Source organism: Zonotrichia albicollis, chromosome 34 (assembly GCF_047830755.1).
Source record: "Zonotrichia albicollis isolate bZonAlb1 chromosome 34, bZonAlb1.hap1, whole genome shotgun sequence".
In the NCBI taxonomy this organism is placed as follows: Eukaryota; Metazoa; Chordata; class Aves; order Passeriformes; family Passerellidae; genus Zonotrichia; species Zonotrichia albicollis.
Genome location: NC_133852.1, coordinates 2,298,935 through 2,320,041, shown reverse-complemented (window position 1 = coordinate 2,320,041; position 21,107 = coordinate 2,298,935). Strand labels below are relative to the sequence as shown.

The 21,107-nt window shown below is 45.0% G+C and overlaps 1 protein-coding gene across 1 annotated transcript; it reads left to right on the top strand.

Annotated features, from left to right (window-relative positions):
• Positions 1-746: 746 nt before the first annotated feature.
• SPATA16 (spermatogenesis associated 16) lies at positions 747-20,781 on the top strand. The gene is made up of 11 exons (XM_074531055.1): positions 747-761; positions 3,152-3,634; positions 4,672-4,817; positions 5,633-5,722; positions 6,908-6,992; positions 10,478-10,625; positions 11,000-11,140; positions 11,367-11,479; positions 14,574-14,738; positions 16,339-16,416; positions 20,479-20,781. The coding sequence occupies exons 1-11, from the start codon at positions 747-749 to the stop codon at positions 20,683-20,685; spliced, it is 1,671 nt and encodes a 556-aa protein (XP_074387156.1). The 3' UTR covers positions 20,686-20,781.
• The last annotated feature ends 326 nt before the right edge of the window (positions 20,782-21,107 follow it).

Genomic DNA, 21,107 nt, shown 5'->3' with positions numbered 1-21,107 from the left:
TGTAAGGCGGATTGCACCAAAGACCTATTATATTCTTGCTGGGAAAAAGATGCTTTGAGTTATTTAAGTTTTCAGGTTCATTTAAAAATGACTTTCACTAAAGTCAGATACTCCCAGGCTTGAAGGTAAAGCATAAATAAAATTAATCACCTGCCTGCAATAAGTGCAGAAAGAACACATAGAAATCCCCTTTCACATCAAAATCGAAAAAAAATCTTAAATCTAATTCTGGACAACCAGAAGAGACCGGATGAGAGCTGGACCAGCCAGACACCAGACGAGAGCTGTTGCCGGTTCTGAGTTTGTCTTTCCAAGCCCCTGCCCCAAAGCCTGGGTTTAGCTTTGGCAGAGCTGTGTTCAGCAGCTCTGGGCCCACAATGGCAGAGATGTGTTTGGAGCTGGCTCACATCCCTTCAGCTCCATCCCCTGCCTGCACGGTGACAGCTGCTGCTCCCAAATCATCTTTGCGGCCATTTGTAGCACAAGCCCAGCCCAGCTGCAGGTGAGCCCCAGGAGGGGAAGGAAGGATTGGTTTGGAAGCTCCTGGGTGCCCTCAGGGGGGCTGGCCTGGAGCCATCCCCACCTTGCCAGCAGGGCAGGAGCGGTGCCCGGTGTGCCCCAGGGGTGAGGAAGGGCTGGGGAAGGGCTGGGGGCCAGCTGGGCTGGGGCGGGGGCAGCTGGGCAGGGCAGAGCTCTCCAACTGCCCTGGATGTGGAACTGGAGCCCAGCAACTGCCAGAACGGCCGATGGAGCCCTGGCAGGTGAGTGGGGAAGGGGCAGCTCCCCCTGTGCCGGGCCCAGAGGGGGCCTGGGGGGGCCTGGGATGTCCCATAGGGAATGGATCTCTTTGGGAACACCAGGGCATTCCCAGGGGGCTGTTCTGGAGCTGGTGGCAGCTTTGGTGCTGGCCCTGGGGACAGGCCATGCCAGGGAAATGAGGCTGCCATGCCAGGGAAATGGGGCTGCTGGCCATGCCAGGGCTGCTGGCCATGCCAGGGAAATGGGGCTGCTGGCCATGCCAGGGAAATGGAACTGCTGGCCATGCCAGAAATGGGGCTGCTGGCCATGCCAGGAGAATGGGGCTGCTGGCCATGCCAGGGAAATGGGGCTGCTGGCCATGCCAGGGCTGCTGGCCATGCCAGGGAACTGGGGTTGCCATGCCAGGGAAATGGGGCTGCTGGCCATGCCAGGGCTGCTGGCCATGTCAGGGAAATGGAACTGCTGGCCATGCCAGGGAACTGAGACTCCTGGCCATGCCAGACCTGGGGCCGCTGGCCATGCCAGGGCACACCCACATCTCCCATCCCTGCAGGCACTAAGGAGGGAGCAGCTTTTCCCTGCATTCCCAGCACCCCAGTTCACAGCCCAGCCCCAGCACTGCCCCGACACCGCCATGGGTTTCTCCCAGTCCCCTCCCAGATGATTCCTTGTGGCCCGGAGGAGCCACAGGAGGAATCAGAGGGCGCTGGGGGGGCTGCAGCATTTCTGCTGCGGGAAAGGCTGTGAGAGATGGGACCCCTCTGCCTGAAGAAGGCTCAGGAGAAACCTCAGAGCTTCTGCCAGCCCCTGGAGGGACTCAGGGAGAGCTGGGGAGGGACTTCGGACAAGGACCTGCAGGGACAGCACAAGGGGGAATGGCCTCCAGCTGACAAAGGGCAGGGTTCAGCTGGATCTTGGGAAGAAATTCCTCCCTTTCCAGGGAGGAATGGTGAGGAGGGTGGGCTTGTTGCCCACAGCAAACAGAGGTTGCCCTGAAGTGTTCAAGGCCAGGCAGAAAGGGGCTCAGAACAACTTCCCTTCTGGTGTTCTCATCAAGTAAGGCCTCTTCCAGCAGGTTGTGTTTGTTCCATTTTCAAAGGCCAGGGGTGAAAGGATTCCCAAGCAGGGGAGGAAGAGCCGAGCTGGAATTCCTGAGCTGGGATAGGCTGGGAAAGCATTGAGGGAAAACAACGTCCTCAGGGACAGCCATGCAAACCTGAGTGTGCTCATCCCTGTGTTCTTCCAGGAGCTTGGACTGAGCCAGCAGTTCCCTTCCCAGATGTTTCTGCAACAGGAACCTTCCTCAAGAGCCCCTGAGGTGAGTCCAGCTGTGCTGAGCTGGCTCAGGACCCTTGTGAAATGGGAATTCCCTGAGGGGAGGAGAACTGCAGGAGCCCTGCAAGGGAGAAGCTGCTGGGCCATGGCTCTCCTGAGAGCCCCTGAGGGGGGTTCATTTCTCTGTGCCTGATTCCTGGATCCCCATTTCACCCCAAAAGAGACTTCTTTCCTCTGCTCCATCAGTTTAACAACATCTTTGGTGGTGAACATGAACAAATAGAACACGAATCTGATCTCTGATGTGTTATTTAATTTCATTGTAATCACAGTAATACGTGTCCTAAGCACAAGCGAAGTGCTCAGAGTAGAAATAGATTGAATATGTTTGAGCAGATTGTGAAATCGGTTCTCCATGAATGAACACCCATTCTTGTTGGCATCAGAAGAGGCACCTCAGATGGTACTTTGGAATAGGGCAGGACACCCGCCCTCCTCTTAGCAGGACAAAGCACAGAAGGAACATCAGATCTCTACTCCAGACTGTGAAAAGACATTTTTCCCCAGATACTTGCATTTTATTTAATTCTGTTTTCTTTTCTTCATCCAATTTAATTTAATAATATGTTCCAAACCTATTTATCCCAATGCATCCAGTAAAGTTAAAACAATGGAAGGCAACTAATTTCAAAATATTTCCCCTTGATGTCATTTTGTTTGGTGCTAAAATCCACGGTAAAGCATTGTCAGAAGTCACTTCTGGGAACAAAACAAAGCTCTCCTGGGGCATTTTGCAGAGGCAAGCTGTGACAAGCACAAGGGGGAATGGCTTTAAGCAGAAAGAGATTTAGATTGGACATAAGGAAGAAACTCTTGGCTGTGAGGGTGCCCAGAGCAGCTGTGGCTGCCCCTGGATCCCTGGCAGTGCCCAAGGCCAGGTGGGACAGGCTTGGAGCAGCCTGGGATAGCAGGAGGTGTCCCTGCCCATGGCAGGGGATGGAATGAGATGATCTTTGAGATCCATTCCAACCCAAACTATTCTGGGATTGGATTGGATTCTCTGAAATGACTCTAAATCCCACAATTCTCCCCTCACCTCCCACTCCCTCTCTTGTAGGTGTGGCAGGAGCCAAAAGAAGCCCAAGAACGACCCCAGGGCGGCGCAGACAGAGCGAGCCGTAAGCGGAAAGCAGGAACCCATGGCAACATATCGGGGACAAAAGCAGAAACAGCAGCAGCAGAGAGCAGCACAGGGACATTGCCCAGCCCTCCACTTCTCATCCCTCTCTCCAGACTCTGGGAAATAGAAGCAGAGTTGATCTGCGCCGATGAGGTGGACACCGAGCTCGAGTCTGGCGAGCCAGTGGCGCCTGCAGTGCCACCAACAGTGCCACCAGCAAGGCCACCAGCGGTGCCACCAGCAGCAGGGCCACCAGCAGGGCCAGCAGCAGCAGAGGCTCAGGCTCCTGCCCAAGGCCCTGGGGACAGCCGGTGGCACCGTGCTGGAGCAGGGCTGCGGGCGGCCCTGCGGGACGGCAGCGCTCGGTGCCGCCAGCGCGATTTCGCCGCGGCCGCTGCCAAGTTCTCCACGGCTCTGGAGGTATGGAGCTAAAGGGCTGAGAGCCCAGGGCAGCTGGGACCCCTGCAGCAAAGCCAGGGCACCCCCTGGGGCAGGAATGGCAAAGGGAACCAGGGGCACCAACCTGGAGTGCCCAGGGTTGGAGAGAAATGCTGAGATGTGATTTCGCCCGAAATCTGAGAATTGGGAGTTGGAAATAAACCACAGAGGGGGGAAGTGTTGGGCTGAACCAAAGAATGTCAGGTAGTTTTGTGCTTTTCTGCAAGTTCTTAACTGTATTGATGTGTGGAGGATATTGAAATCCAACAGAGTGGAAAAAATGCTCCTTCTTTAATCTTAGCTCTATCAGCAACAAATGCCCTCTCAATAACTGGGGAGTTTTCACTCTGCGCTAGCTAATACTTTCTCTCCACCCTGACTCCAATACCTTCAGCTTCTTCAAACTCTGAGAAAGGGACTGCACTTTTGACTGCACTTTTTTTAGCACTGCTCTGCCAAACTTCATTCAAAAGCATTTGTCAAATATTAGGGCTTTCCAGTTCACAAGTCAATATCCTATTCCTTTTTTTTTCCTACAAAACTGAAGTAATTTTTTAAAGCCATAAATATTATAGCAGTCAGTGAGTAAAATGATAAAGTGTCATCCTTTTTAAGTGCTTTTTTGCCCCCTATATTCTGAAATGAGCTGTGGTAGGAACAGCACCACAGGTCACTTAAGAAGAAAGGAGGACTTGTCTCCTCCAGAGAGGAAAGGCTGGTGAACAGACATACCAGGAAAATGCATGAGGGAATTCATCCCTGGGATTGTGGACAGAGTGATTGTGACATCACAGAATTGCAGGGCTGGCCCTCCTCAGCAGCCCCTAAATCCAGCTCTCAAAAACCAAAAACACAGAGAATCCCTGAAAGACCCTTCTGTCCTCTGTATTGGCTTTTGTAATGCTGACTTTGGTTAAAGCCCAAGCCTGTTAGACCTCAGTTTTCTCCCCCCAAAGTGCTTCCACCCAGCAAGTGGTGTATTCTGATATTTGGAAATCATGGTTTTGTTTCATGTGCAGCTTTGCAGCAAAGGCTTTGCTCTAGAGGATCCCTTGAAGTCCTCCCCAGATGATATTTCCAGGCTCGCCAGTTGGATCGAGTCAAAGCTTGTCATCTGCTACTTAAAACTGGGGCAGCCTGGCCTTGCTCTGCATCACTCCCACAGGTAAGGGAAAACAAGGGTTGGATTCAGTGCTCACACTGAAATCCAAACTGAAACCAAGGCTAGGAATGAATGAGTGAGAGAAGAGGAATCAAGAGAACACACAGGTGGAGTTGATGTTCAAGTTGGACTAACAGCATCTCTTGAAGGGTCTGACACACAGACCAAGGTTCACCCATGCTGTACCTATGCCTTGTACAGAAAGTATTAAAAATATTAATTTTTTAAATATTAAAATTATTAGTATTTAAAACTATCTTAGGTTCACCTTGTGATACATTCCAGGTGCACAGTGCTTCAGGGAGATGGGCCAGACACCTGCTGCTCCTGTTTGGGCAGCTGGGGGTTAACAAGAACTTGTGCTGTGGCAGTTTTGCTTATGATACCTACACGCCAAAGGCAAGAGAGAATGATGCCAAAGGCAAGAGAGAATATTACCCCTGGAGCATTTTTTCTAGAGCAATACACAAACCCCTAATGAAATTGCATTTAGGATAAAACCACAATGAAATGAACCTTTAAGAAATATTTTTAGTAATGTTTTCTTCACTGATCAAAGCTGGAGAGAGAGGGAGAGAAACCACAATGAAAAGAACCTTTAAGTAATAGTTTTAGTAATGTTTTCTTCATCAATCACAGCTGTAGAGAGAGGGAGAGGGAGGCAGAGACCGAGAGCTCACCTGACATTTGACATGTAGCACTGAGTTATAGAGCAGAAGCGCATTTGGAGCCTGCCTCAGGCACCACTTGATTCTTAGGAGCTTTAGTGGTGTAAAAGATACCAGGCTAACCTTGCCCATGCCTGTTCTCTCCCCAAGGAGCATCATCCAGAACCCCTCTCACTTCTGCAACCACCTGCGCCAAGCCGCCTGCTTTCGGTGCCTGCACAGATACTCGGAGGCTGCCAGGTATTTCTGCTTGCAGAGAGCTCCTGTGCATCCCTTCCCACAGCTCCCAGCAGCGACACATCCTCCAGGCTTTGCCCAAATCCTTGCCTTGTGTGTGTGTGACCTCAGGGGCAGCAGAGCTCCAGTGCTCCCAGCTGCTGTAACGTGAAAAATTCCAATTGTGGCCCTAAATGACATCTGGGGCTGGCAGGGAGCTCAGGGAGCTAAAAATGTGTTTGCTGATGCTTGTCTAAAGGCTGGCAAGGACAAGTCCTGTGTAAGCTTTGGTATAAAGCCCACCTGGCGCTCTTTGAACAGGACCTCCTTCCAGCCTGGCTGCAGAGCCCCTTCCCTGTGTGAAAAACACCAATCACTTCTTTTTGAAATGTTAAAAGTTTAATAGTAATAAAATTAAGAGGAATAGTGGATTTGACTTTACAAACAAGATGTGGATCTGCTGGTAGATAAAACTAGTACTGGGAGATAAAAGAAACAACGTGAAGGATTCCAATGATGGATGAATGGAAAAAGGATATTTTGCTTTACAAATAAACTTTAGGTTTGCTGATAAATGAAATTAGACATTGAAGGATGAAAGAAACAATAGGGAAGAAAAATCTCTAAATTCAGTAAGAATTAAAAATTAAAAGGGAGGGTTATACATCAGAGAGAAATCTTTGGTATCAGGTGTTTTGGGAAGTCTGAACCTCTCAAGTACCTCAGCCAATGGGGAAAGAGAGAAGGGAAATTGGGATAAAAAGGAGGCTGCATCCTCCAAAAATTGGTGACATCCCAGGGAAATGCCCCACCGCCTCTCCCTTTATTGGAATAAAGCCAGAAAGGACTCCTCTGTCTCCTTTTTAGACATAAACCTCTGGTGTTTCTGGATTAATGTTCCTTAAAAAACGGTTATAAAAATAGCAAAACACATAAAAAAACTAAATCACAATAGTGTATAGAATTGTGATGTAAAAATTTGGAATAAAAACTGCTGATGAGTAAAAATTGGAATAGAAACTGCTGAGAAAGCTGATGAGTACCCCTATAAATACCTGTAACCATCAATTATTGGTGTGAAGTTGGAGGGAAAACTTCCCCCACCGTACCCAGTGCTGTATTGCTCATACTTCACCATATTAATTAATAAATTGATTGCTGCTTGAACACTGGCCTAGCCAAGCTCTCATTCAAACCCTGTGTCCCCAGGAGCGCCATGGTGGCGCAGTGTCTGTACGTGCTGGCCGAGGGCGCGGCGCCGGACACCAGCGACCTCCTGCAGCTCTACTGGCAGGTGCGGCCCGGGAGCCACGGCGGCGATGCTGCTCATTGAGCACAGAATGGTGCTTAATGAGCACAGAATGGTGCTTAATGTACACACACTGCTGCTCATTGAGCACAGAATGGTGCTTATTGAGCACAGAATGGTGCTTATTGAGCACAGAATGGTGCTTATTGTACACACAATGCTGCTTATTGTACACACAATGCTGCTTATTGTACACAGAATGGTGCTTAATGTACACAGAATGGTGCTTAATGTACACAAACTGCTGCTCATTGAACAGAGAATGGCGCTTAATGTATACAAACTGCTGCTTATTGTACACACACTGCTGCTCATTGAACACAGAATGGTGCTTATTGTACACACAATGCTGCTTATTGAACACACACTGCTGCTTATTGAGCACAGAATGGTGCTTATTGAACAGAGAATGGTGCTTAATGTACACAGAATGGTGCTTATTGCACACACACTGCTGCTTATTGTACACACAATGCTGCTTAATGTACACACGCTGCTGCTTATTGAACAGAGAATGCTGCTTATTGAACACACAATGCTACTTATTGAACAAGAATGGTGCTTAATGAACACAGAATGGTGCTTATTGAACACAGAATGGTGCTTAATGTACATACACTGCCGCTTATTTTATACAAACTGCTGCTTATTGTACACACAATGCTGCTTATTGTACACACACTGCTGCTTATTGAACACACAATGCTGCTTAATGTACACACAATGCTGCTTATTGAGCACAGAATGCTGTTTATTGTACACACAATGCTGCTTATAGTACACACAATGCTGCTTATTGTACACAGAATGGTGCTTAATGTACACACAATGCTGTTTATTGTATATAAAATGCTATTTATTGTACACAAACTGTAGTTTATTGTATACAAAATGCTGCTTATTGTACACACAATGCTGCTTATTGTATACAAAATGCAGTTTTTATTGTGTGAAAACTGCAGTTTATTGTATATTAAATGCAGCTTATTGTACACAAAGTGCTGCTTACTGTATATAAACTGTTGTTTATTGAATACAAAATGATGCTTATTGTATACAAACTGCTGTTTATTGTATACAAAATGCTGCTTATTGTATATAGAGTTTATTGTATACAAAATGCAGTTTATTGTATACACAATGCTGCTTATTGTAAACAAATGGAGTCTATTGCACACAAACTGCAGTCTATTGGATACAAACTGCAGTTTATTGTATGCAAAACGCAGCTTATTGTATACAAATTGCAGTTTATTTTATACAAAATGCCGTTTATTGTATGCAAAATGTTGCTTAATGTATAGAAAATGCCATTTATTGTATAAAAACTGCTGTTTATTGTATACATAATGCTGCTTTTTGTATGCAAAATAGAGTTTATTGTATACAAAATGCTGTTTATTGTACACTAAATGCCATTTATTGTACACAAAATTTTGCTTATTGGATACAAACAGCAGTTTATTGTATACAAAATTAGGTTTATTGTATGCAAAATGCTGGCTATTGTATAGAAAATGCAGTTTATTGTATACATAGTGCTGCTTATTGTATACAAACTGCAGTTTATTGTCTACAAAATGCCAGTTATTGTATACAAAATGCAGTTTATTGTATACAAACTACAGTTTATTGTATGCAAAATGCAGTTTATTGTATACAAACTGCAATTTATGGTATTTGAACTGCTGCTTATTGTATACAAAATGCAGTTTATTGTACACAAACTGCAGTTCATTATATATAAAATGCAGTTTATTGTATACAAAATGAAGTTTCTTTTGCAAAAATGCATTTTGTATATGCATTTTATTGTATACAAAATGCAGTTTATTGTACACTAAATGCTGTTTATTGTATATGAAATGAAGTTTCTTTTGCAAAACTGCATTTTGTATATGCAGTTTATTGTATACAAAATGCAGTTTATTGCATAGAAAATGCCATTTACTGTATACAAAATGCAGTTTATTGTACACAAAATGCTGTTTATTGTATACGAAATGCTGTATATTGTATACAAAATGAAGTTTATGAAGTTTCTTTTGCAAAAACACATTTTGTATATGCAATTTATTGCATACAAAATGCCATTTATTATATACAAAATGCATTTTATTGCATACAAAATGCTGTTTATTGTACACTAAATGCTGTTTATTGTATATGAAATGAAGTTTCTTTTGTAAAACTGCATTTTGTATATGCAGTTTATTGTATACAAAATGCCATTTATTGTATACCAAGTGCTGTTTATTGTATATAAACTGCAGTTTATTGTCTACACAATGCTGCTTGTTGTATACAAAATGCTGCTTATTGTATACAAACTGCAGTTTATTGTATACAAAATGCAGCTTATTGTATACAAACTGCTATTTGTTGTATACAAGACGGAGTTTATTGTATACAAAATGTTGTTTATTGTGTACAAAATGCTATTTATTGTATACAAACTACAGTTTATTATTGTATTCAAAATGCAGTTTATTGTATACAAACTGATATTTATTGTATACAAAACAGAGTTGATTGTGTACAAACTGCAGTTCATTGTATACAAAATGCAGTTTGTTGAATACAAAATGAAGTTTCTTTTGCAAAACTGCATTTTGTATATGCTGTTTATTGTATGCAAAATGCAGTTTATTGCATAAAACAATCCATTTATTGTATACAAAATGCACTTTATTGTATCCAAGAGGTCACAGCAGTCCAGGGTCGTGGGTGGCAGAGCCTGTGCCTACAGCTGTCAGCTCCAGCCAAACCTGGAAACCCTTCAGTTTTGGTTATATTGCATTATATATTTTCCTTTGCTGAGCATCTTAATACATAACAACCAATCTATCCCTTTACTTTTACCCGTAGCCTGTCATACCTACTGTCATTACCATGGTATGGTTAATTCTATCCAATCACTGAGTTAGTACATTACAGTTTAAGCTTAAAGTTGCTTTTCAGTTTTCTTGCAGTGGAAAATTCTGAGACCTTTTTTCTACTTGCCCCACCAGCATGTTTGTTTGCCTGTGGTGCCTTTCTGCTTGGCAAAAATCTCCTTTTGTTTGTGCTCAGCTTATCCTTTGCTCTAAGTCACAAAACTTTTTTCCAACTCAACCGAACCTTGGCTTTCTTAGTTGTGCAGCAAGACTGGCTCAGCAAACCTCAATTTACACATCTGTTGTTCTTCTATATCAAAACTTGCTTCCATCTCTGTTCCATTCTCAGGTTCCACGTTCAGAGATCATTCTGCCAAGCACACACATATCTGTGAGATTTTCCTGTTGAATTTTCATCCTTCCCAGCAGGGAGGGCGCCCAAGGATGGCTGAGCCCAACTCCTGCACAGGGCCATTCCCTGCACCTGAGCATGCTGTCCAACTCCTCCTTCCAAACCACTGAGTTGTTTAGTTTGGGTTTTTTTAAACAGCCTCTACCCAACATTAAATTTATAATTTCTCTGCCCTTTTTCAGGCTATGACTCAAGAAGCCCTCAGTGGAGAAGTCTCTTTTTCTGTTCTGTACACACCTTTTGAGAAAGAGGACAAGGCTGACAAGATAAAGGAGGCCACCAAAGCCTTTGCAGAGAAGCACCCAGATTATGTGCAGCACATATTTACAGGTGACAGCAGGTTTCAGCTGCCCTCAAGCACTGGGCCCTGTGTCTGTGCAGCTCAATTCAGAAGAGTTGGAGAGAATTGGAGAGTTTGGGCTGCTTGGCCTTCAGACACTTCCACAGCACTGTGGGGAACTGGGTAGAAGATGCTTCATCTCAGGCATCAGCAAAATTGAAGCTGTTGATGCAAAAGGCTGCAGAGCCCTAAGAATCAAAGCCCAGTGAGGGCTGGATGTGTTGGTTTTGTTCTCTGAGTTTTAGGAAGGTTCCTGGAGACTATTTCACCCCTTAGACTTCTCATATTTTTCTCCACAATAGGAACTTCTCTGACAGTTGAAAAGAAATATGACAGTGGGAATTATTTTCCTCTCCCTGTGCAGATCCTCATGGAATTCACCTGTTGCCAGAGCAGGCTGAGTCTCATCCTGGCCAGCAGTACTTACTGACTCTGGGCTTCAGAAACAAAGAGATTGGGAAAACAGTGGAGAAGTTTGTAACTCAAAACCTGCCAGTCTTTCCAGGTGTGCCAAGTTGCTCAAGAACTGGTCTGGCTTGGGGGTGACCCCCAAAATCCTTACTAAATGTGGGGGAAGGGGTGTCTTGGGACCCATTGCCAGCGCTGACAGCCCAGGCAGATCTTCCCACCCCCTTCACTCATCCCCCAGTTCACCCAACATCCTGCCAGATCTCCTAAAAGATGGAGATGAATAATCACAGCCTCTGTGGCTCTGTGATTTCACTTCCTAGGACAGAAAACAACTTTCAGTCCCAGCATGGAGGAAGAAGCAGAAACATTTTGGCAGAACACTGGGAAAAGGATCATGGCAGCCATGGCTTTTATAGGAAGCTCCAAGATAAAGGTGAGGATCCCATTCCCTGCTGGACTGGGGTGTGTGGTGTCTGGGATGTGCTTTGGGGGTAATTCCTGCTGCCCCTGCTCCTGCAGCGTCCAGAAACGCTCTGTCAATTAGAACAGGGCTCTGCTGCGTTCAGACTCTTTTGAGAAGGAGTCCAAATGAAAAGGACCTGACTGTGGTCCTTAACAGCGGCCACAGCTTCCTCTGCATGCAATTTTATCCCATCTTCATTGCCTGGGGGGGAGTTCGTGGGTCCCCAGGACGAGGGAAGAGATGAGAATCTTGACTCCATGTTTCAGAAGGCAGATTTATTAATATAATATAATATAATATAATATAATATAATATAATATAATATAATATAATATAATATAATATAATATAATATAATATAATATAATATAATATAATGTTATATAATATAATATAATATAATATAATATAATGTTATATTAATATATTAATTATATATCATAATTAATCTATTATATAATATGTTGATTATATATTATAATTAATACATTATAATATAGTGTAATTAACAATAATTAATATATTATATTAGTATTAATATTAAATATAATAATATATTAATTACTATATAATAATTTAATATTATTATTAATATAGAAGAGTATAATATATATTGATTGTATGTAATAATTAATGTACGATGCTATAATATATTAATACATTATATTATTTTATTATAGTATATTGTATTAAATATTATTAATATTCTTCTATGAAAAGAAAATTATATACTAAAACTATGCTAAAGAAAGAGCAAGGAGACATCAGAAGGCTAGAAAGGAAAGGAATAATAAAATCTTGTGACAGACCCAGAGAGTCTGACACAGCTGGCTGCCATTTGCCATTAATTATAAACAACTCACATGCAACCAATCAAAAATGCACTGTTGGTAAGCAACCTCCAAACCACATCCCACAGCCATCACATAGTTATTATTTACATTTCTTTTCTGAGGCTTCTCAGGAGAAAAACCCGAGCAAAGGGATTTTCATCAAACGTCAGTGACAATATCCCAGTGGCCTGAGGGAAGTGAGGAGGATGGAGGGCAGACAGCCCTGAGGAAACACAGCTGCTTCTCTGCAGGGCTTTCCTGAAGCCCTTGGCTCTTGGCTCTGGATGACCAAAACTATCCAATCACATCAGTTACTATGGTACAGTTGAAGCTTAAAGTTGCTTTTCAGTTTTCCTGCTCCTTCAGTTTTCAGCTCCTGATGTTCAGAGTCATAAAAGTGGCAGCTTTGGGAAAAGGGAGGATCTGTTCCTGCTGGGAGCATTCCCCTCAAAGCCACAACTACAAACAGAGTGTGGCTTGGACACTGGAAACACAACCAAATCCTGGTCTTTCTGAAAGCCCCGGAAAACCTGCAATTTTAAAAAAAAATTTTATCCCCTTCCCCAATTCTCTCTTTGCTTTTGGAGGTGAGATTCTTCTACTGCAACTACTGCAGTATCAAAAGAGTAACAGAAAGAGGAAAATCTTTGAAATCAGGCAGGTTTTGCACTGCCCATGACTCCCCTCCTCTGTAAATGAATTTGGAGCAACAGGAGCACACAGTTCCAGCAGAGATAAGCAGAGAGATTTGGTTTTCAGGACACAGGGAAAAGAAACTCATCCTGTCAGAGATGAGAGCAGAGTGCTGCTACAGAGTGCTGCTGTAAATTCCACTGCAGGAATTTACACTGTTCCCACACAGCAGCATTTCCTATCAGCTCTACACCTCCCCTCTGACATTCAAATATTCTTGCTGAAACCCAAGTGCACTCCCAGAAAACCCAGGTGAAATCCCAGCACCCCACAGGGCAGCAGCCTTTACTGTATCCAAACATCAGTTTATTGTATACAAAATGCTGTTTATTGTATACAAAATGCAAATTTAGGCAAGGGGTGCCCTGGTGCCACCTCCAGAGCAGCAAGGGCAGGGAACTGGGCTGAACTGGGCTGAACTGGGGGCCTGTGGGCTCATAACCAGCCCCAGGGATTGCTGTGAGAGCTGCCAGGGAGAGCAGGAAAGCCCCAGGAGAGAAAAGAGAGTCACTGGGTAGGAAAAAACAGCTGCCAGGTCCATGTCCATTGTCAGGGGAAACATATTCCCTTTCCCCTCGGTTTTCAGAGCATTCAGTGATCCCAGCAAGATGGAACCTCTGCCCCAAGGAGCAGAGGGCAGTCAGTGCCAGTTCTGCCTGGGAGCCAGAGCTGCTCTGCTGCTGGGCACTGACCTCTCTGTATGGCCCTGACTGAGACTGGGCCACTTCTGTTTCTTTTCAAGTATTCCACAATTGTCTCCAAGCTGCAAACACGATTCCATCTTATTTCCATCACACCTAAGCTAAATTAAAAATGGCCAAACTTCAGCTACAGACTCAAGACTTATAACTTACTTGGAGAGGAAAAAATAATATCTTTGGGGTTTAACAGAACAAACATTTCTTTCTGCTGCTCTCTTCCTCATCTGCAATCCAGCTTCTTGCTCTGCTCAGGCTGGTTCTGACCAAACCAGCTCAGTGCCAAAGCCAAGCTGACCAAACCATGGCAACACTTCAGAGAAGTCAATTCTGCCCCCTTTGTTTTGCAGCCACGCAGCCTCAAGTTCATTCCATTATTTACACACACATGGATCTGGCTAAGCTGGGAAAGCTGGAACATGCTTCAATTGTGCCGCGTTCTGGCTGCCTGGTGGCCAGAGACCACCCCTGCAGGCTTCAGTTCCTCCAGGGTCTGTCTTTCAAACCATGGGTTGGCACCCAAACCACGGGCTGAGGTTGGAAAAGCCACCCAGGAAAGTCACGCAATGTTCAATGGAGGGGCTGATGGAAAAGCCAGTTCCAAAGGAGAAAACTGTTTGTGTTTGTTATCTGCTGTCTCCCCTTCCCATCCATCATGACACCTTTATTTTCCCAGCCCTTGCTGCCTCTCTGGAGCCTGTCCCAGCAGCAGGGCCGAGAGGTGCTGAGAGCAGGAGCAGCACAAACACTGAGGAGAAGCCTGGAGGCCCAGGACCCCGAGGGGATCAGGGTGCTCCCTGTGCCTCTCCTCTCACCTCCTCTCCTTCCCTGGCCCCACAGGACGAGCGTGGCCCCTGTGCCCGGGCCATTGAGCAGTTCCACCATGCCAGCCTGCTCAGACACCTGCAGAGAGGGGAGGAGCAGGCCCAGGTGATGGCCCAGGCCATGGCTGAGCTGGCCACTGCTCCCTACCTGCAGAGAATCTCCCAGGAGGATGACGAGCTGGTAGGTTTTGATTTCCAACACTTGTTTTGGAGGCTGGGAGACAGAGCAGGAAGGGCCAGGGCAGAGTTCTGTACTTCCACCCTTGTGGGAAATGGATTTGTAGAGAATTCTTGAAGTTTGATAGAAGGTTTACATAGAAAAATTAGAATAAAGGTTTTTAAAATGCCTCTCAGTTGCCCCATCTTTGGGTCAGAAAAGAGTTTAATCCAACACGCCCTGTGCTCTGGAAGTCCTTTATCCAATGTGGGGATCTAAAAGAGTTCTCAAATCCTCCTTCAGTGCTTTGACAGAGGAGGAGCTGATCTGGTGACAGAACCACCAGGACTCACCTGTCAATACCTATTGAAAATCCCTTTTCTGCCCCAAAACCTCCCCAGATCAGTCTGGAAAAATGATTGCAATGATTCAGCTCTTGCTGCCTTGACACCTCTGACCTCAGAAGGCACCTGCAGCAAACCAGCCTGAATCAGGGGAGGGGGAAAGGAGGGAAAACTGATTTTCTGTGCTGGGTCCCAGCCCCACAAGCTCCCTGCCTCAGAACAAACCTGCCTGCCTGCTCCTGGTCAGGATTGCTGCAGAGGTGCCCCAGGTTGGTGGAGAATCCCTGGGGCTGCTGAGAAGCACAGCCTGGGCCCTGCCCCAGCCCAGCTCCACATTCAGCACTGGGAGGATTGCTGCAGCCAAAAGGGATGGTGTCCAAGGGGGCTGGGGAGAAAAGAGGAGGGGGAAACATCTCCTGCTTGTGGGCAGCTGGTGCCTCTCCTTCTCCCCTGAGGGGACACCTCTGGCTGAGCCCTGTGCCTCGAGCACACCCCAGGAATGCTGACACCTGCAGTGCTAGGAGATCTTAATTCCTTGTGCAAAACACTTGTGAAGAGACTCCAAAAACTTGTGTTTGCAATCCCTTTAACTCAACCCAGCATTTTGGAAGAGAATTGTTTGGAGTGCAGCAATAGCACAGCTCTCAAGTACCAGTTTTCCCCAGTTTGCTCCTAAACACTGATGTGTGATGGTGTTCAGAGGGGTTTTAGGATGAGGGAAGAGAAGAGGATCAAAGAATCATAACAAAGGCTTGTGGCTCGGCTCTCTGTGCGAGCCAGCTCACTTGGATTGGCCATTAATTACAAACATCCAACATGGGCCAACCAAAGATCCACCTGTTGCACTCCACAGCAGCAGATAATCAATGTTTACATTTTGTTCCTGAGGCCTCTCAGCTTCTCAGGAGGAAAAATCGTAAGGAAAGGATTTTTCATAAAAGTTGTCTGCAACACTGATGCTAAGAGCAGCATACCCTGGACCCAACCCTTGTCTCTCTGTCTCTGAATTAAGAGTATCTGAACATTTTCCAGGGGTTGGGAAGGGTGCAGGGTGCCAGGACTGCCCTGGAAGGGGACTGTGGGGAGGCAATAATAAATTATTTTAGACCCACAAGGATGCAAGGACTGCAGCAAAGATGAGTTTGCCATGCTCACCGTGTGCAAGATGAGTCACAAAATCATCAGAGTGCCAAGGATTTGAATTAGGGTTTAATTTGTGTATTCAGAGAAATGATTTCTCAGTGAATTCCACACTGACTGATTGTATCTTGGTGCCACAGCTGCAGTCACTGATGGCAGATGCCATGGACATCCTGGCAGGAAAAACTGGAGAGCGTGTGTGGACCAAAATACAGAAGGTAACAGCCTGCAGCAAAGGGCTCCTTGGGCAGGAAACATCCCTGAGTCTGCTCTGTTCAAATGGCAGAAAAGAGAGGAGGTGCCAGGGAGGTGTCTGTGGGGCCTGTGAGGCTCTGGCTGCATCCTTGCTGTGCAAGCAACAGTGCAGCTGATGTGCTGCACCAGAAACTGCAGTGATGGCAGCAGCTGACGTGCCAGAGCAGCTCCAACTGGGGGAACCCACATTTATTCTATAATAAATAGAATTTATTCTGTTCTATAAATATGGAAAGCACAGGCAGACCATGCCAAAGCAGGCAGGAACATCATTCCTGCACAAAGTTCCAGGCAGGAACATCATTCCCGCACAATGTTCCATGCAGGAACATCATTCCCACACAAAGTTCCAGGCAGGAACATCATTCCTGCACAAGTTCCGGGTAGGAACATCATTCCTGCACAAAGTTCCAGGCAGGAACATCATTCCCACACAAAATTCCAGGCAGGAACATCATTCCCACACAAAGTTCCAGGCAGGAACATCATTCCCACACAAAGTTCCAGGCAGGAACATCATTCCCACACAAAGTTCCAGGCAGGAACATCATTCCCACACAAAGTTCCATGCAGGAACATCATTCCCGCACAAAGTTTCATGCAGGAACATCATTCCTGCACAAAGTTGCAGGCAGGAACATCATTCCTACACAAAGTTGCAGGCAGGAACATCATTCCCACACAAAATTCCATGCAGGAACATCATTCCTGCACAAAGTTCCATGCAGGAACATCATTCCCACACAAAGTTCCAGGCAGGAACATCATTCCCACACAAAGTTCCAGGCAGGAACATCATTCCATCATTGCTCTGCCTGCTGGCATCCCCAGCAGCACAGACACTGTACAGAGCTGCTGTAAATCCTGCTGCTGCTCTGGTGTCCTGATTGGGTTGGAACCCAGGGCACTGGGAATATTTGTCTGCCTGTCCTGACAAGTCCTGACCCTCAAGGGAACACTTTTAACCTTCATCCAGGGAGAAAGCTTCCAAGAGTTGGGATGAATTGGAATCTACAAGTGTGAGAAATAGATAACAGTATAGTTTATCACAGGGTGAAAAACTTGGAGTTTTGGGTTTTTAATATGGAGGTGGATAGAAGACAAGATAGAGGATTTTGGGCATTGTCTAATCTCCTTCTTGTTCTTCATCTACTCCATTTTCTGCAGTTGGGAACACAAAGTAATTGTTTAGAAAGAACCTCAATACAGATGTTGTGTGAACAGAAAAATAATTAGCTATTAGTAAAAAAGTAGAAATAAAGTACATTCTAAGAGTTAATTGGACAAAATAGCTTTAAAAGACCTTAAATCTGTGTGTCCTGTGACTTCTGGTGCCTTCTCTTTGTACACTAAATCTGAGATGTAGGTGAGGTACCAAACCTTTGATGAGAAAAAAATAAACAACAACCTCAAGACCAAAAAACCCAAAGTCCTGTCCATCCCTCATTCCTGGCACAGAACTTTTTAGGCGTCTCCCCATCCAGGGCATCCACAAAGGAAGTTTCTGGTGCCCTGTGTGAGGATTGAAATCACAACCTTCAGATTATGAGACTGACTCCTAAAAGACTCACCCCACATCCCACCCAGCACCTGGGATCTGTTTTCCTGCCTCTTTCTGCCATTTGTGCTAAGGTAGACACCAGCACTGCCTCCAGAATAGAACAGGCACTTTTAATGGGCAGGAAAGTCGTGCAGACACTTTAATTTGGTCTCTGGCTGAAGAGCCCTGCAGGCTCAGTGGTTGTGGTTAGCAGAGCCAAGCCCTGCACTGGGCCCTGCCCTATGGGATCAGCCTTCCCCAGACTCCCCATCTCGGGAGGTTGCAGTTTATTGCAGCCCTGAGACACGTGAAAAGTCTCTGTTTTGGTCCACACGTTCGATGAATGAGTCAGAGCTCTTCAGTTCTCAGCCTCAGAGTTGTTTATTGTATCTTATCTATAAAATTTTTTCTCCTGCCCTGCCAAGGTCTGTCCAGCAGGACAATTCCAGGCACACTGCCTGCCTCTGGGGCAGTGTTATCTCTGTATACTAAAAACTACGTACAATGTTTAGAATTACTTTCCAATACCTATCACCTATGTTAGACAGTGAGCTTCTACTCTAAACCAATCCAAAAGTGCCAACATCACAGCAGAAGATGGAGATAGAGAAGAAGAAGAAAGGCTGGACACACCCAAGTCCCTCCATCTTGTCCCCAAAACCCCTATTCTAAAACCCCCAAAATCTACTTTTTCTAGTGATAATTTTATTATTACACTATTTAAACTTCTGTGGCTTTCAGGTCTTCATACAAAGCAGGTAATTTGCTCCACGAGTCATAATCAAACCCACAGGTGTTCTGGGCTGTGTGCCAGGGGCTCTGAGCCCCCTCTCAGGGGTTCTGGCAACTCTGGACACCCAGAGGGATGTCCTGAGTTCCGACACCCCCAAATGCTTTTGGCTGGTCCATGATTTCCCAGGCTTTTATCTCAACTTCTCCAAACCCAGGCTGCCACCAGGAGTCCTCTCTCTAATCCTCTGCATGTTTCTAAGCTGAGCACATCACAGCAGAGCCAACCCACAAGGCTGAGAGCCCCAAGCTCCCCCTGCTCCTGTGCCAGCGAGCTCTTGGCAGCACAGGAACCAAAGTTTGACCAGCACAGCACAAAACTCCTTCCCATGGCATCATCCACGGTGCCACGTGCATCCCATCCCCTGAACAGATCCCCCCTGCCAGCTCCATGGGCAGGAGGAGGAGAAAACAAAGCTTCTCTCCCAGACTCTCTGTGCCCTCAGCACCCCAGGGCAGCAGATGGAAGTGTGAATAAACTTTCCTGCTTGCCTCTCTCAGAAACATCCCCCACCATACACAAGCAGGCACGAATCATGCATCTGTAGCACTGTAATATGTTGCTAGGTGCCTGTGTAACTGTATATTTTGTATATTTTATATTTTATGTTGTAATGTGCCTGTAACTGTAGATTTTCATGAGTTTAGAATCATAGAATCACAGAATGGTTTGGGTTGGAAGGGACCTTCAAGATAATTTAGTTCCAACTCCCTGCCATGAGCAGGGACTCCTTTCACTATCCCAGGTTGCTCCAAGCTTGGTCCAGCCTGGCCTTTGATGCTTCCAGGGATCCAGGGGCAGCCACAGCCAAAAACATCAATTCAAAACCACCAAAACTCAAAAACACCAACCCAAAACCACCAAAACTCAAAAACATCAACCCAAAAATACACCTCTCCCCCTCCACTGACCCAAAGCAGAGTTTTTGGCACAGCTCCAGTCCCAGCCAGGGCTGAGGACACCTCAGGGACAGCCCAGGACAATACAAGAGGAAGCCACGCCTGGATTAATTCCCAGTCCTTTCTGTGGAAGAGGTTTTGCAGCCATTTCTCTGAGCCAGAGAGCAGTTTGATGGGAGGATCCAGGTTTATCCCTGAATTTCCTACCAAGGTTGTGGACATAGAAACCAAGAAAGAAAAAAGAAGGATAAATAAGAGAAACGTGCAACTCTCTATTCCAATAAGAAGTTTGTCTCTTCTGACCAATGAGTAAACTTAGGAATTTTTTTAGAATGTATAAAAAGCATGCATGCTAGAATAAAAACTGGCTTTTAAGCCTTCTGAAAATGGAGTGTGTTGTTTGTATTGTCTCCATCTCAGCTACCACACCTTTCCTCTGTGCTGTGCCTGACAAAGCCACACTCCACCCAATGCCTGTCAGCTCAGCAGGGCAGGATTTTTAATTTAAAATTATTTCAACTTAAAATACAATGGGCAGATGGAGTCTTTAGATTCTTCCATGGTGTGAATCTTGAGTAGAGCTCTGTTCCACAGCAAAGAAGGAAGTGAATCCAAACAGAAATGGAGAAAACAAAAATAATGACAAAGTCAGGCACCAACCAGCTGTGCAAGCGGAGTCTTTGCGTATTTTGGTTTCTAATGATTATTAGTTTGGAAATAAATTTATTGCAGCAGCTTTATAGTTTTTATGGAGGGGAATGGACTTGCTTGTGACCGCATTTCTCTCTAACTGCAGGTGGCACTGATTGAGCAGTTCCTGAGGGAAGGAGAAGAGCATTTCTTAAAGAGCTCACGCGTGCAAATCCCTGGAATGGAAAACATCAACTGGACTCCAAGGAGGCAGAAATACCTGAGACTGGAAAACACAAACATGTTCATTCCCAACCCACGAAGCCTGGCCACAGGGCCAAAGAAAAGACGCATAGTTTTTGCAAAAAGTTGATTTTGTAGGTATTTTGTAGCTATTGATACAAGTTTGATAGATGTTAATCTTATTTTGCATTGCGTTAACTTGAAGTTGTATTAATTTAAATTTAAGTTGTAGTCAATTGTATTTAACTATGTACATTTAACTTGTACTAGTTTAAATGTAAGTGTATTAAGTAGTATTTATTTGCATTAACTTCAAGTTGTACGAATTTAAATTCAGATTGCATTCATTTGTATTTACTTGTAGTAATTTTAAGTCGAATTTAAACTTATATTGCATTAAACTGTATTTAACTGTATAAACTTAAGTTGTATCTTTTTAAATTTAAGTGATATTAAATAGTATTTACCTGCATTAACTTTAAATTGTACCAATTTAAATTCAGATTGCATTCATTTGTGTTTACTTGTATTAAAGCTGTATGAATTTCAACT

Bases quoted from the DNA above. Each gene is read 5' to 3' on its own strand.
- SPATA16 (XM_074531055.1), top strand. The intron at 4,818-5,632 runs GTAAGGGAAAAC...TCTCTCCCCAAG, and splicing joins GCTCTGCATCACTCCCACAG to GAGCATCATCCAGAACCCCT. The intron at 10,626-10,999 runs GTGACAGCAGGT...CTCCCTGTGCAG, and splicing joins TGTGCAGCACATATTTACAG to ATCCTCATGGAATTCACCTG.